This window comes from Haplochromis burtoni, unplaced genomic scaffold, assembly GCF_018398535.1.
Source record: "Haplochromis burtoni strain Fernald_Lab_line unplaced genomic scaffold, NCSU_Asbu1 Contig_6, whole genome shotgun sequence".
NCBI classification, from domain to species: Eukaryota; Metazoa; Chordata; class Actinopteri; order Cichliformes; family Cichlidae; genus Haplochromis; species Haplochromis burtoni.
Genome location: NW_024582367.1, coordinates 3,265,187 through 3,280,896, shown reverse-complemented (window position 1 = coordinate 3,280,896; position 15,710 = coordinate 3,265,187). Strand labels below are relative to the sequence as shown.

The 15,710-nt window shown below is 39.8% G+C and overlaps 1 protein-coding gene across 36 annotated transcripts in view; it reads left to right on the top strand.

Annotated features, from left to right (window-relative positions):
• Positions 1 to 10,247, top strand: part of LOC102294395 (ankyrin-3) — a 185,381-nt gene extending 175,134 nt beyond the window's left edge. For 27 of the 36 annotated variants that reach the window (XM_005913634.3, XM_005913630.3, XM_042223810.1 and 24 more), the window contains 7 exons: positions 3,084 to 3,768; positions 3,852 to 4,044; positions 4,258 to 4,341; positions 5,864 to 5,947; positions 6,397 to 6,645; positions 7,856 to 7,927; positions 8,764 to 10,247. In XM_005913634.3, coding sequence (XP_005913696.1) covers positions 3,084 to 3,768; positions 3,852 to 4,044; positions 4,258 to 4,341; positions 5,864 to 5,947; positions 6,397 to 6,645; positions 7,856 to 7,903 — 1,343 coding nt within the window. In that variant the 3' untranslated portion in view covers positions 7,904 to 7,927; positions 8,764 to 10,247. Of the gene's footprint in view, positions 1 to 972; positions 3,769 to 3,851; positions 4,045 to 4,257; positions 4,342 to 5,863; positions 5,948 to 6,396; positions 6,646 to 7,855; positions 7,928 to 8,763 lie in introns of those variants that run through there. The other 9 variants (XM_005913641.3, XM_005913640.3, XM_042223821.1 and 6 more) reach the window with 7 other exon arrangements.
• Positions 10,248 to 15,710: the final 5,463 nt, after the last annotated feature.

The window sequence follows — 15,710 nt, the reverse complement described above, 5'->3', positions numbered from 1 at the left end:
GATGGCATGCTGAAGAGGTAATCAAACCATTTGATTCAGCTGTGTTGGAGTAGGGATGCATCTAAAAGCTGCAGGATAGTAGCTCTCGAGGACTGGGATTGGGCAGCCCTGTCTTAGAAGGATGACGAGTTCTGATGGGGGAACTTCGAGGAATGGTAAATGGCCTGCATTTGTATAGCGCTTTTCTAGTCCCTAAGGACCCCAAAGCGCTTCACACTACATTCAGTCATTCACCCATTCACACACACACACACACACACACTGGAGGAAGCCATGTTTCACCAGCAAAATAGTGGATTAAAAAGGAAGAAATAACAAAATCACCATCTCTCCTCATCTGATTTGGTGAGGAGAGATGCAACTTTAGTCATTTTGCCTAAATGATTTGAGATAGACTCATTTTTATGATAGACTGGAGGAGATTCAGTGCGCATCACAGAGGCACAAGTGCACATGGTAAGGATGGGACTTTCATGGAGCGATCTACAGAACAGCACATGCAGGTTTTATGGACAGGGTCACAAAACCGCATACTTTAGTATTAGAACTTGGAATTTATAGAGTCTAGACTTTTAGTATTTCCAAGCATTTGCCCTTTCTCTTTTCATAAACATCTCCTCCTCTTTAAACCTAGACTGTAAAATCTCAGTTTTCCAGCAAAAAAATGATAAAATTATTGAAATTATTTGACTACCCTGGGGTGAAGGGTCCAAAGAGATGATACTCCTGCTGACTATGGTGCCTCTTCTTGCTTATCAGCTGAGATGAGCAACCCGATGAGTCCTATGCTCAATCTCTTCGCTTCTGCAGCTTCGTAGATTTTAAGCCTTCATCAGTCACATTTTCACTTCATTGTCTGTGTGTTTGACCTGTTTTGTTTTTACATGCCTTGTTCTGTCTTCTAACCAGTTTTTGTCTAACATTTGTTCTGTGCCTTTTGTTCTGTCTTGTGAACCTTGCTAATTGCAACAGCTCCAAAACGTCTTAGAAGTCCTCAAATGCCTCAGCCTTTCCCTCTGCACACCACCTCCCTTTCTTCTTCCGCTCCACCCGTTCAAACCACACATATCAACACTTTCTCTTCCTCCTCTGTCTTTTTCTTCCCATCTCCCCCTTCCACACCTCCTGTTTACCTCCTGCCTGTGGCCCCTGTTCTCCCTCACTTCTTCACTCTGCCTTATTCCCCTCCTCTTCCCTCCTCCCCTCAAAGTCCTTTTAGCTGCCCTTCTTTCTTCTCTCCTCACTTTCCGCCCTCGGCCCTCTCCAAGCCCCTCCCTCCTCTTTCTTCCTCACTCCCAACTCTTCACCTTTTACCGCCTCCTCATTCTGCCTCTCCTACATCTGCTGAGTCTTCTCTCCTTTGTGCCTCTCCTCGCACCTTATCAGCTACTACTGTCCCTTCTTCTCCTTCTCCATCTTTAATATGTGCTTCCTCTCCACCTTTACTTCCTCCCTCTTCTGCACTTCCTCTCTGTCCTTGCTCTTCATCCTCTTCTCCACCTCAAAATCGCCATCCTCTATCTCCACCTCCCCCATCCTCTCCCCTCCCTCCTGGTGTTCCTCCTTACTTCAGGCAAGATCGTTCAGTTCCTGAGGTTTACATTTAGAGGCCTGTGTGCTTCTCACTGCCTTTTGTTTGAACCAGCACAACTAAGCTACCTGAACTCTTCTCAAGCTTTTGCTCATAAACTGACCTAATTACTGAAAATGAAGTCCAGCTTGTTTTAAAGTCTCCTGCCTCACTAACTTCACTAATGTTGCATTTATTTGAGTGAGGCTGGGTCTAAGGCTACGTAGGTTTAAAAAGAAAACTCAAGTGCCAATTTTAGGCTACATAAACAGTATATGCCAGGTTTTTGGTTTTATTTTTATATTTTGTGTATTTCTGTTTCCACCACTTTTTGATGTGGTCATGTCTACTCGGTAGGGCTGGTTCAAAAGTCATTTAAAAGTACTTGAAATTATTGATTATTTTTCTACTTCTAGAGGCGGCAGAACAAAATTTAAACACAACAAATCTGATGTTCGTATATATTACAGATCGAGTACAACTGGAATAGCGTTATCATTTATCCACAGGAATAAATTCCAGAGTCTGGTTTGAACTCTGGTTTGTTCTGCAAGAAGCAATCCAGTACTGGCACAACACATTCGGAGAGAAATGCAGCCAGAGCCACAAAAGTGTAGAAATATCTGTCTTAGATGGCATGGTGTACAAAGCAGGAGAGATGTTTCCTCTAAGTGAAGAAGTAGATTAATGAACTCACTCTGGACACCGATTGTGCAAACTATCCTCAACACATCGTGCATTTAAAGTAGCTGAACACCTGATGAATGGCCTGTTTTTTTTTCAGAAGAGACATGAAGGGCCCCTCTTAACAACAGGCCCCTCTTAACAACAATGTGGGTGTTTATCCTTTTTATTTCCAAACTGTATGTCCTAATTAAATTCGTAGTTGTAAAAATATGTCGCAAGAAATCAGCTGAAAGCACACTGTGACCTTTGTAGATGTGTATAGGTGTGTGTAGCATCTAAAGAGCCAGATGTGTTTCTGAGCAGTTCACAAAGATTAAATTATAGCTTAAAGGAGCAGCGGCTCCCATTCAGCCGGCAAATTCCACTGTAAATATTGCTCCATGTCTGCTCTATGTGTATGTGATTTGAGATTAAATACGGATGTAATACTTTGCCTCCATAGTCTTTAAAGGTAATGGCATTACGTATTTTTTTTCTTATTTCAATTTAATATATTTCTGAATACTAAAATTCACCCACCAAATACACAAATACCACAAGCAGAATCTAGAGGTGCAGTTCCCAGGAAGTTACCACTGGGTGTAAACAGACAAATAACTTTATAATATGTAAAGTTGTGTTTACATCTTATTCTGCTACCTAATCACTTACACTTGTGACTTTTGAACAGATGCTACCCTTAAATGTTTCAAATGTTTCTCATTTCATCACCTCCACCACTTTACTTCTCCTTCCCTCCCTCTTCCAACCCCTTTTTTTTTTTTTAATCTTTACCCCCTCTTCGATCCTCTTATCCTCTAATCCTGTACTCCTACAATCCACCCAGGCTACGACAATATAGATCTGGAGCTCCAAACCCCCTCAGACCTCAACTACGTGCCCCCAACCCCACTGCGCTCAGACGACTTCTTTAGCGAGGGCGATCCTTTAGTAGAGTCCCATAACAAGTCCATGCTTACTAGACCTAGCGACCTCTCTCTCACTCAGACCACCAGCACCTCCAGCAGCGACCCCCTCACAGTGGCCCCGGGTCCAGGCTCCACTGCCACAGAGCTACCTATTGCTGGGCCTGAAGATACAGAAACTGAGATGTTTACTGAAGAAAAAACAGGATTGGTGTGTGTAGAGAGGCCAGATAATGACAGACGGTTGGTAGAGCAATCAGGAAAGGAGACAGAAGAAGTAAAAGCAGGAGACCATCTTGTTTTGGAGAGTCAGGGAGGGGCCGTAAAAGAGAAGGCTACCGCAGACACTGGTCTTGGAAATGGAGTGGAGGAAGAAGAGGAGGAGGAAATGACGCAGGAGAGGTTGCAGAGTCTGCTGGAGGATATAAAGCTGGAAGAGGGCATGGAGGAAGAGGAGGTGTCAGAGGAGCTTGTGAATGCCATCCTTGAACAAGTACGGAAAGCAGAAAAAGACATTTATTCAGTTCCAGGCAGGAGCAGTGAGACGTCTGGCGCAATCGGGGAGTCGGCAGCCCCTGGCCCCAGCCCGGGCTCTGAGAAGGGCAGGTAGGACTTGATTTTATTTGAAATTCATTGTCACATCTTTCTGCTCCCAGGTGTATTGTCCTAAATCTATTTAACTCGTCCAGCCCTGACAGTCTAGCTGATTCGCTAGAGGAGCCCCAGGTTCAGACCAACAAACAGAATGGAGGTCAGACTGAAGCAGCCAGGGAAGGGATGGAAAAGGTGCCCAGGAGGAAGGAATCCCAGGAGGACAGCAGCACAGCGGGACCAAGCAGAGGAGACAAGGACGGAGGCAACAGGTCCCAGCACAAAGTCCAGGTGGGAATCGGTCCTTCACAGAGAATCTTGTCTTGAAACCTTGAAAAAGTCTTTAACTGTATATTATATTATTCTCCTTCTGTTGTTATGTGGGCTTAAAATATTTAACCTCTGAGATTAGCCCAATTCTTCTGTCATATGTTAACTTTCCATATGAATCCCACACACTCTGGCCTCGTTGACATTACTCTGCTGCTGGGCTGCCTTCATCAGGAGAGTGTTAGAGAGAAGGAGTCCGACTCTGATGAGGAGACCACTGTCACTACCAGGGTGATACGCAGACGGGTTGTACTCAAGGTCTGTTAGGCCTGGTGTGCAGAGACATGTTGAAGCAGAGTGCAGTGGACCGATAGCGTGTGAAGAAGAGTGATACCAGAGAGACTGAACAGAAGCTATTTGCTATGTGTGCTGAGCATGACAGTAGCAGTGTTTTTGTGCAAGTTTGTTAACATGGAGTGGAATGTGTGTGCAGCTATAGTAACTTTAAAAGATAACTGGAGACGGGATATGTGCGAGGAAACAAAGAGACATTTTTTTAGATTAACATATGACCCAAAGAGGAGTTCTAAATTTTCTCTAAATTGAAATAGAAACTTGACTACAGCTGTTTATACGTTTAGCTTTGCTATAGTATTAAGTTCTAATTGCTTGCTTGCCTTGCTTGTGCTCTTCTACCTGGCTGGTGGATTGTTGGTTGTGCTTTACCATATATATTTAATTTACCGAATAAAAGGAATGTGCCAAACTTATTCTGAGGGGGGAAGAAAAGGTGGCCTTTGATTTAAGCTTCTTTTCAGCTAGAAGCAACTAATAGATATTTTAATTATTGATGCTAAGTGCTAAGTGTTTCCAGGGAGTCATCAGTTAATTGTTTAGTGTAAAAAAATAAAATAAAAATCAGAAAATAGATTCATAAAGCCCTAAGTGAAGCTTTGATACAAATTAAAAAGATTAAAGCAGCATATATTTACTTAGGATAGCTGAAATTAAATAAACTGTGGCGATTTTTGCCTAATGCTGCTTTGGAATTGAAACACTGCCCATGTTGGAACACATTTCCAAAGTGGAAAAAGTCTGCTTGAAGATCTTATAAATTTAATAAGAATAAAAAAACTAAACTAAAGCAAGAATATAACATGTACAGTATTCACAGACTTTGCTGTGACAATGAAAATTGAGCTCCGGTGCATCCTGTTTCCACTGAAAGTACTCCAGCCATCATTCAACATTCAACACAACCTCTTCACACCCTCCACAAAAGGCCGAACTGGCTCGACACCAGTAGATACCAGTTATATTCTATATTCTTTATTGTTTTGTTACAATCTCTGGCTCTATCAAGGTTCATTTTGAGGTGATAATAAGATGCATTTGTATGGTTTTTGAACGGGGTTTCGCCTGAACTTTTGTTTTTCCATCTATGGACACATCCTTCTGAAGCTTTGTTTAAAAGAAACACTTTTATTGTATTCTTTCCATATTTCTATATTATAAATGTCTTTTAAACAGCATTTGGTGTTTCCAGTGCTTTTGCTGCTGGCTTGGGTTTTGAAGTTTGGACGTGTTGCGACGGCAGGATGCAGTATTACATTACATTATTTAACAAACCTGCCGATCTAAATACTCACCTTTCCACTTTATATGATAAATATGTTCTAGGGCAAATACCCTGGTTTTGCATCCATTGTGATTTGTGGGCTGTTTGGAAATGCTTCTTTATTTATTTGATGAATAACAGTCTTGGAGCTAACCCTACCTGCACGTTTACCTTCCTCATTTCTTTCTCACTTTTCCATCCAAATAAAAACTTTCACCCCAGGGAGAGGAGGCCAGAAACATTCCTGGAGACTCTGTGACAGAGGAGCAGTTCATAGATGAAGATGGGAATCTGGTCACCAGAAAAGTAACCAGTCTTTCTCCTCCATTGCTTTTCTTGTCTTACACCACATGTATATGCCATGTACAGCCACAGTAAAATTTAATAGGGAAAACAATGAACCATGGAAGGCACAAATCTGTTATGTGAGCTCGATCTGTTTCCCCTTTGGCCATACGCCCTTGGTTTGTGATTGATTTGTTATCTCACCCTCCAGTTTGCTGTCCATGTACAGACTAGAGGGATTAGATGACCAGTACCCTTCAAAACTGAGGGTTTGGGCCAAGGAGGGGAATTCAGATTGGACCTCATTGTCACAATGATGCCGACAACCCCTTAGATGCATGAACCAAACCTATCACATACCATCCCATTGACTTTTACACGACACCTCTACATATCTCCCTCATCCTTTTTTGCATCACTTCTCTCAACTCCCCCACCCTCCTCCTGCTAACATGCTTCTTCCCCTGCAGGTGATCAGAAAGGTTGTACGCAGAGTGTTCAGCTCAGAGGAAAGGAGGCAAAGTGAAGGAGAATTTATTGCAGCAGAAGAACCTGCTGCTGCTGGTGGGGGAGGTGTTGGTGGTGGTGTAGCCTCAGGTGGAGCTGACACTGCTTCTTCATCAGGAGCGGCAGCAAGAGCCACGGGGGGGAAGGGCAAGAAGAAGGGGAAGCGATCCCGACACAGCCACAAGGAGGAGCCTCAAAGAGTGAAAGCTGAGGTTGCTGTCGAAACAAACTGCCTGACTTAGTGAGCTGAGGTGTCTGCATGAAGCTGTAGCTTTGTGTAAACTCTTAATCAATCAATGTAAACTCTTAATCACCTTTTAGATGAGCAGAGGACACACATTCTGACAGCATTAAGGCAGCCATAAACCAAAGTAAACTGCATTCCAGTGAGGAGAGGTGTACTACAAAGCGCGATTAATGGGTTAGTGAGGTATGTTTAGCCTGGCTGGATCACCATGGCAACTTCTGCTGAACAGATAACATGGTCCAGAGTGGTTAATGTTCAGGGTTTTGTTGTAAAATTGTCTAGAAGCATCAGCATAAGTTTTAGTTCAGGTTCAAGGCCCTTCTTGCCCCAAGTGTCCTATGAGTTGAACCTGAAGCACAGTTGAGCTGCGATTAAGACCAGAAAAGCGTTTGTGATTTAAAAAAAAAAAAAAAAAAACAGCACTTAAAAGTCCAGCTAAAATTTGGGCAAAGCAGGTTGGTCAGGAGAAGCAAGAGGCAGGTGAGCAAAGATAAAATGCCATGGGCACATCGTCACTGGGGACCTCAAGTAGATTTATAAATACACATCAGTTTACGCATGTAAAAACAGAAGATGAAGATCTTGGCTAAGATTGGTTTATCCATACAAAATGTTAAAATGACAGAAGTGTCATATGTAATGACTAAATTGTGATGTTCATGCAACTTAAACTTTATTTTGACATTCAGGTTTTGTTTGCTGTCTCCTGTTTGAAAAATTGAGTGTGAGTTTATGAAATGCTGTGCAGTTTAGAACAATTTCATAACAGCAACCTTACTGTCTGAATACAGTTTGCAGTGGTTGCAGTGTGTGTTTCCTCAGTAGCAGCCACAGCCTCTAGGTTGAGACTAGGCCGAGTTTGAGAACTACTAATATCAAGTGATTCAACTAATATAGAATGTCGTTATTCTCTCTATTAAGCATGTGTTCTTTCATTTGCAAATGTACAGATGTAGTAATTTTAACATTTTTTCACTCCTTAAACTCATCTTTCCTCCAGCATGCTGCCTGATGTAGAAGATGAACCAAACTGTGCTTCATTAACACTCACCGATAATGCCTTGCCTGAGTTTAGTACTGATATTTCCTTTCTCTCTCTCTCTCTTTTGTTTTGCTTTTTCTTGTTCCTGTCTTGTGCTGAACCTCGCTGCTTTTCTTAATCTCCTTCTGCCAAGCCTGGAGACGGTGCCAACAAGAAACCAGGGAGGAAGAGTCATTCTTAACAGTAGAGCTCTCAACTACAACTGGTAAGAGGCCACTCATAAAGACACTAAAAACTCCCATAAGTTACCCAAATATTCACCTATAGACCATAAAGATTAATTATGTGTGTTTTCTGTAAATACAATAAGAATATACTATTTTTTGCTTAATATAAAGTATGGTATATAAAGGCATGTTTAGCTGAAGACTTTAATTCTGAAATTTAGAGGTAAGACCACTCAGATGTCTGTATGCTGAGTATGAAGCCATCTACCTTTTAACTCTGATGTAATCAGGAAGACAACTGAGTTTTTCAACTGGAATAAAATTGTCAGTGCTGTTGTACTCCCAGGCATTACAGTCAAGCGCACCATGCAGATCCTTATTAACAAGAATATTTGCAAGGATTTAAAAGCTAGCAATAATTTAAGTTGCTAGTTGACATCTAAATGTGAGTTTTATGTTCTAGTTAGTATTTAAAAAAATATAACCTTATGTTGTATGTAAACAAAGATGAAAACGAATCACTTGCGAGGTTTTGTAGGACACTTTCTGTTACGTTCCAGAGTTAACTAAAGCTATCAAAATGATATGAACAAACAATTGTTTATGACTTCATGTCCAAAATCTCTTTGTACTGTGTTGAACAGATACTGGAGATGAACTAGTGTCAGGTGGTACTTTCATGTAATTCCAATTTGTACCACAAGGTGGTGCAGTGAATAAATAAAACATATAAACAGGAGAATTAATTAAAAACACAATTACAATCGAGGCCAAGAAAGACAAAAAAAGATATTTAAAACTGCAATCCTAAAGCAGAAAAGTACTTTTTTTATACAACAACCAATCTGAAGTATAAACTTTCCTTTACACTCAGGTCCATGGACATCCACCTGTGACCCCCACACATGACCCTGGGAGGAAAAACAGACCGGAGCCAATGAAACCGGGAGCCAACACGTGTCTGAAGCTTTCGCTTTACAACGCATGGTTTTCAGCAAGACAACACGTTACTTTTCTTTGATTTCGCATGAGCATGTCACCAAACTCACTCACTGTTGGAAAACAACACCGAAGGACACGCATGGACGTGAGCTGGAAACTTCTTTAATCTGTGGCAAATGAAAGGCGTCTGTGACCAAAGACGGCACAAACAGCGGGGGAAAAGACTTCACTCTCTCAGACACTCGCCTTGTATGGCTTTATTTTTTCCTCCTGCACTCACGGTATTGGGGTGCACCATGTGGTTCTTTTATAAAACAAAACAAAGGAGATATAATAGTACTTGGGTGTTTTTGTTGTACATAAATGACACTGTATAAAATCTTTAAAAAAAAAGAATTGGTAGCTTCACAGATTGTTTATGCACTGATTTGAGTTGATGAAGCTTTGCAGAGCCAGTGCATTTGTATTGAGAGGTCGACACTTTTCGTGCAGCCTGGAGTGTGTCTTCTGACGTGCTCTTCCCAAATATAAAAAGGAACAAAAAAAAGCTGTATGTGAATGAAACGAATGGAGAAAAAAAATGATGCTTGATTTTCAACAGAGGACATTTTCTTTAAAGACAACAGCCACTCTGCTCTGTCTGAGGGATATTCTTCAGAGAAATGATATTTTGCTGCATGTTATGTCACTTTATTTTTAACGCTTTCCTTTCTTTCTCTTAATTCAAAGCACTGTAATACAACTTAGAGAGGGTGTGATGGTACTTCTGTCTGTGTGAGCACTCATAGTAACCCAAACATCTGTCATCTATAACTGTTTTGTTTTTTTATTTAATTTCTTTTTCTTTTCTTTTTTACAAATGAAATGACACTCCACATCCTAGTGGCGAGATAGTACAGCATCCTTCTTATGCAACAGGAAAGTACTGACACTGTCCAATGCATCTTTCAGACTAGCACATTGTTAGCTCTAGACCGCTAGCAACGCTGTGTGTGTGTGCGTTTGTCTGTGTGTGCGCGTGTGTGTTTAACATTAAGAAAAAAATCCATGCATACTAGAAGTGTATATTTAAACCTTTAGTTCTACTGTGGTTTTTAAAAGGGGACTTTTACGTTGATGATTTTTATCCTGTTTATTTGCTTCTATTTACACGAGAACAGAGAATCTCATTTTTAGCCCCATCACTCAAATCGAAATCTTTGTAATCACACACAAATCACTGTCAGTTATTAAAAATGTGACTTTCTGTTCATGTGTAAATTGTTTTTCTGTTTGGTTTTTTTTCATATGAATCCACCCTAAGCATCCATTGTTGATAATAAATCTGGTACCGACATGTATGACAAACCAACATAGCCTACACTGGATGATCCAAGTAATTATTTAAGCAGAAAAATAAATTGTGTTTAAACTGAACCTCTGCTAGTCAGTCTGATTTCTCTTTCTGGTTGCACAGGCCCAATGAAATACTGGCATGAATCATACTGATGTCTTTAAGACGTCAAGAAACCTCATGGAAACTAAAAGACAATAAAAGACCTGAAGATGTAGGCTGAAGAGCTTTGTGTATCACAACATACTTGCCTCACATGCTAGTGTCCACCAGTAAATAATGCCAAATAAATGAAATACAGTCACTAAACATGTGGCCCATTCTCCTTGTAAAGGCAGTATTACACACTACATTACATTACACAATATAAATAGTTAAAAATAATAATTGTATACACGTCTTAAACCAAATGCAGAATAAGGGTATTTAGGGGGCTATATGTCCATGCTTCCATGCCACTTGTGACCCACAATGGCCCAGTCATGATCTTAACTAAACACTGGTTATGTGACCCCGTGCATTCTGCATCTAACAAATTTTACATAAAAATATATATTTAAAAAATTATTGTACGTATAAAAAAAAGACCTTTGCAACTTTTTCAGTTATATGTCAACATCTGGCATAAATTAAACATGCAGATCATCAAGAATGTGATTTCCATACTGGATTGGTCAGGGTTAACAGGGTGCCGGTGGAAACTGTGCTACTGTTAGCTAAAGACAAATGAAGAGGAGAAGGGGAAGGCATGATGGAACCATCATTGGTAAAGAGAAAGAGCTGATGGGACATGCAGAGGGTTGGTGTAACAGAGGAGGACGCTAATGATGGGGTGAGTTGAAGGTGATCTGTTGTGGTGACCCCAAAACTGAGTAGAGAAGAAGAAAAAGAGGAATTTGACCAATAAAATCGCTGAAAAATATCATTCTGTGTTTCGCAGACTACCATGTTTCAACCGCTTGGTACAGTGAAAACCAAAGAACATCCAAGAATTCCAAATATGCAAATACAGCATTTCTTTTTGGAAAAACTAGACCAACTATACTTTTTTATCAAAATTATTGGAGATTTGTTTTTTTAATAATGTTTCAACAATAAAAAACTACTGATCGATCTATCTATAAATGAAATATACATTTATATCTGTAATTTTCATTTATAGTGACTCTGAAAAGATAAGATGTGAAGCTCTATTTAAGAAGGTATTAATTGTGAAATCATACAGAGCTGTTTTTATAATTAAAACACATACAATGATGCTGGATAAAAGAAATATCTTAATATTTTACACAAATTTTGCATATGACTTCTTAATATTTCCAGTAATTGCCCCACAATCTAGCTAGGATTCAAACAATTGGTTCATGAAAACAGTAAAATTTGGACTGAACCATCAGAGCGCTGCAAAGCTCTCAAAATATAATAAGTTCAAAATAACCCATATCTTATACTGGGAATTGGTGCAGCTCTTCTGTTAACTTCTTATCTGAAACAAGACATTTTAGCTGTCTTTCTGTCAACTTTATTCTGATTATAAAAGGTTTGGACTGCAGGTATGTGGATCTGCTCCATGACATCGTCCAATCTCAGTAGAAAAACTTTGTAAAATCCCAAGTCTGAGATTTTTGGCTAACGGGGCGTGCGTTTTGGTTTTCTATTTGCTATATTGTTACATGTTGTTGTAACTTCTGCTGCCCTCTTGGACAGGTCTATCTTGAAAAAGAGATTTTAATCTCTTTTAAATGTATGTGAATTTTTCACCTGATTGGAATATTCAAAATGAAATCTTATAACAAAAAGGACTTTAAGCCAAAATTAAAAAAAGACTGGATTTCAGAGTTAACATCATTTAATCTCTGAAACTGCACATGTTTGCCTTGATGCTCAAATGAAATCTAACAGTAAGACCTGACTGATGTAACCTGACTGTTTGGATTAATAAGTAGTACCTAATCTCAGCCTTAAAGACTTTAATAGACTGATCAGCTGGATGGATTCATCCCCGTGAGTTATTAGATGTCTTTTCAGTTCGTCTTTCCTCAGGAATGTTTTCCCACGGGATGTGTCAGCCCTCCTTTGTGGACACCCATGTGTTTGGTAAGTGAAGCTTTTCCCACAGACATTACACAGATAGCGCTTCTCACCTGTGTGGGATCTCATGTGGATCTTCAGCGCGTCGGGCTTATACAACTTTTTATCACAGATCACGCTTTGATGTGTGTTTTCAGAGCGCCCCTTTGCCCAAACTTTTTCCTGCAGATCCTGCACAGAAACAGCTTCTCCTCCGTATGGATTCTCATGTGAGCCTTCATGTATTCTTCAAAGCTAAAGCTCCGACCACACATGCTGCAAACACATGGTCTCTCCCCAGTGGGACCTCTCATATGCCCCATCAGATTTCCATTTTGAGTAAACGCTTTCCCGCAGACAGTGGAGACAAATGGTTTCTCTCCTGTGTGTGTTCTCATGTACAGCTCCGTGTGTTTGTGGCCTTCAAAATGTTTGCCGCAAACTTCACAGTCATTTATTTGGGGGTAAGCTTACAAGCGAAGCTTCAAGGTTTCCTTGGTCTCAAAATGTTTCCCACACACGCCACACATATCTGCATCCTTCTTGCCTTCCTGCGCATGCTTCAAGAAAGAGGTAGCAGAAAGACTTGCTAGAGAAATCCCTCTTCCTGTGTCCCTCAGACTTTGTTTTTTCTGTCCGTTTTATCACTCTGTTCACTTTTCTTCCAGTCCTCATCACTCTCACCCTCTGTACTCTCAGCATCAGAAAGGTCTGCCTCAGATGTTTTCCACAGACTTCACAAACATCTGCACTTTTTTTTCATGCGTCAGTGCACATTTCAGAAAAATGCATCTGTACTGGAAAAACTCTGCAACAACTGCATTCAGTATTTGGTTTTTGTTTGTTGTAGCTGTTCTCTGAGAACGATTTTTCATCTTTTTTGGAAAGATTTTCCATTCACTTTGTAAACATCCATACCTGGAGTTCCTGTCCGAGGTGTTCTTGGCTTTGATTTAAGTAGCTCATCGTTTATATCTTTATCTTGACTCCCACCTTTTGTATTTTTGTTGACAGTACCTTTAGGTTGGCAGGTGGCACACCTAGGTGCTCTCCTTCCTTCTCCATTTCCACTGTTGTTGAGGTCCCCTTTTCTGCTTGTTGGGTTTAGTAAAACTGTGAAGGCTTGCTGTTGATAAACTCAGAGTCTATCTCTGTATACTTGTCTTTAATCTGTCATAGGTCAGGCTTTGTCCCATCATGCATCTGCTACTCAGATGAAATGAATTGGACCCAAACAGTGATACTTTATCTAAAAGGAATATCAAAGAGGAAATCACAAAAAAAAAGAAGAAGTAGGAAGCAATTATATTTCTGACATGTATTAATTTGTGTTTCTGGATGTAAATTAAATAGTCCTGCTTTTAAAAGGCAAAAAGGTCCCCCATTTAAAAGCTGGATGGGATGGGGGTGGTGTAAATAATGTCACACAGTGCAGTTAAAAACTCTCCAAATGTGTTAACCTTGGCTGCATTATTTATTTTCCCCAAAACTACTTACTACTACTTACGATTTAGACACTAAAAGCTACACAGAGTTATTTTTCATTCATTATCCTTAATTTATCCAGGTAAAAGTTTCATTAAAAATAAAGAAACCGAATGACATGAAGTAATTTTACTTTTCAAGATCAGTTCGCACTTTGCCGTGTAACCTGTGTGTAGGCAAAGGTATGACACAAAAGAGCACAGTCAAAAAGTAGTGAATGAAGCCTCCAGAGACCAAAAATTCAACCAAATACAGAACTGATCCGAAGCCTATAAAGCTCTTAAAAGTGTTTGCACCCAAACTCAATCTGGAAGGACTAATTAAGTTTTAAAAAATACAGAATCACAAAAATTAGGACAAAAGAAGAAATGGAAGGCCTAAAAATACTATCTCCAGCAGGTAAACAGTATCTGAAAGTCATGTCCTTAAGAAACAGGACAAAAATCCATCAAAGGACTTGATGCAGGACCTGAAAGATGCATCTGGCCTTTCAGTTGAGGCACCTGCTGTTCACTGAAGCCTCATTAGTGAAGGTCACCCTTACTTACAGAAGCTTCAATAATAAAAATGTCTCCACTTTTTGCTCAGTATGAACCATATAAAAACAAACTAGCTGAAGGCAGGTCACCCTGATAAATGTCACTACTGAAGCAGTCATTTCTTTTAAAAGGTGTCTTGTGTTTCCAAACCTGGAGTGTGCAGCATTTTCTCCGTTACGTCCTCCACAACTTCTGTCAGTCTCTCCGTGACCAGCCTCCATTTCACTCATAATGGAGCACAGAGGCATTTATTTCCATTTCTGAATATTTTTATAACTTCTACAGCTGCATAAACACTTTATCACACATGCAACAAACTAACAACTTGAAAGTCTGAACAAACTGAAAAGGAGCCATGTTGCTTCTGGTGTTTTCTTCATTTTCAAATTGAAGAAATACTTTTGGTCAATGGTGCAACACTGCCACCTTTTGATATGTGGTCACTGCACTGAGCAGGTAATACAGTATTACTGCTATACTTCATTGTATCTAAAAGTACAAGGAAATCGTTGTACATTTTACTATGACTAGATTTAATTCAGAGCTTTATTTAGCATATTTCTTGGCACACATTCAACAAGGTGCTGGAAACATTTCTCAGAGGTTTTTGACCATAATAACATGAAAGTGTCACACAAGTTGCTGCAGATTTGTCAGGTTTTAGTTGTATTCATTCTGTCACATTCTAATATAATTCTATAAAAGCATGTCAGTCTTTCAACTGCCATGCTCCACTACACAGCAGACAAGACTAAATAGCCAAAAATTTAACACAGACATGGCAATAACTGAACCTCTGCCCTGTGACAGGGCTAACACATCAGGAGTGCAAACAGGTAGGCAAATTCATTATAAAACCACAAAAATGCAACGGGACCCACACAGCAGTCAAGACTGACAAGAATTATCCAAATATGCATAATATTTTACCAGGCCCCAAAGCCCGAAATTGCATAGTATTAAACATAGTCAAGCACTCTTTCGCAGCAAAAGAAGTAGAGTGAAATTAATTAATGATAATATTGGGGGGTCATGAGGGGGTACTGGTGTCCAAAGTGTTCAATATGAGGAAGGTTTTTAACCATGTTTTTAATTGAAGTTGGAGAATGGTCACATGGATGAGGTAAAGTTTTTAGGATTATGAAGTTGCTCCTTAAACTTAATAATTTTACAATATAGTAGTTATTAAAAATATTGTGATGTAATTATATTAACTAATGATGGGTAGAAGCTGATAACTATTTCTGGCCACTGTAGATTATAATGCTTGATCATTATTTAAAGAATCTAAACCTTATTGTTTATCACAAATTAGAACAACAGGAATGTTGTGTGTTGGGGGCGGGGTTTGTTTGTTTTTTTGTTTGTTTTTTTAATTGGCAGGAGGTGCTGCGATGTCTTACTTGTGCGACAGAGGGTGCTGCAATACCCTCTAACAGTTGAACAAGTTAC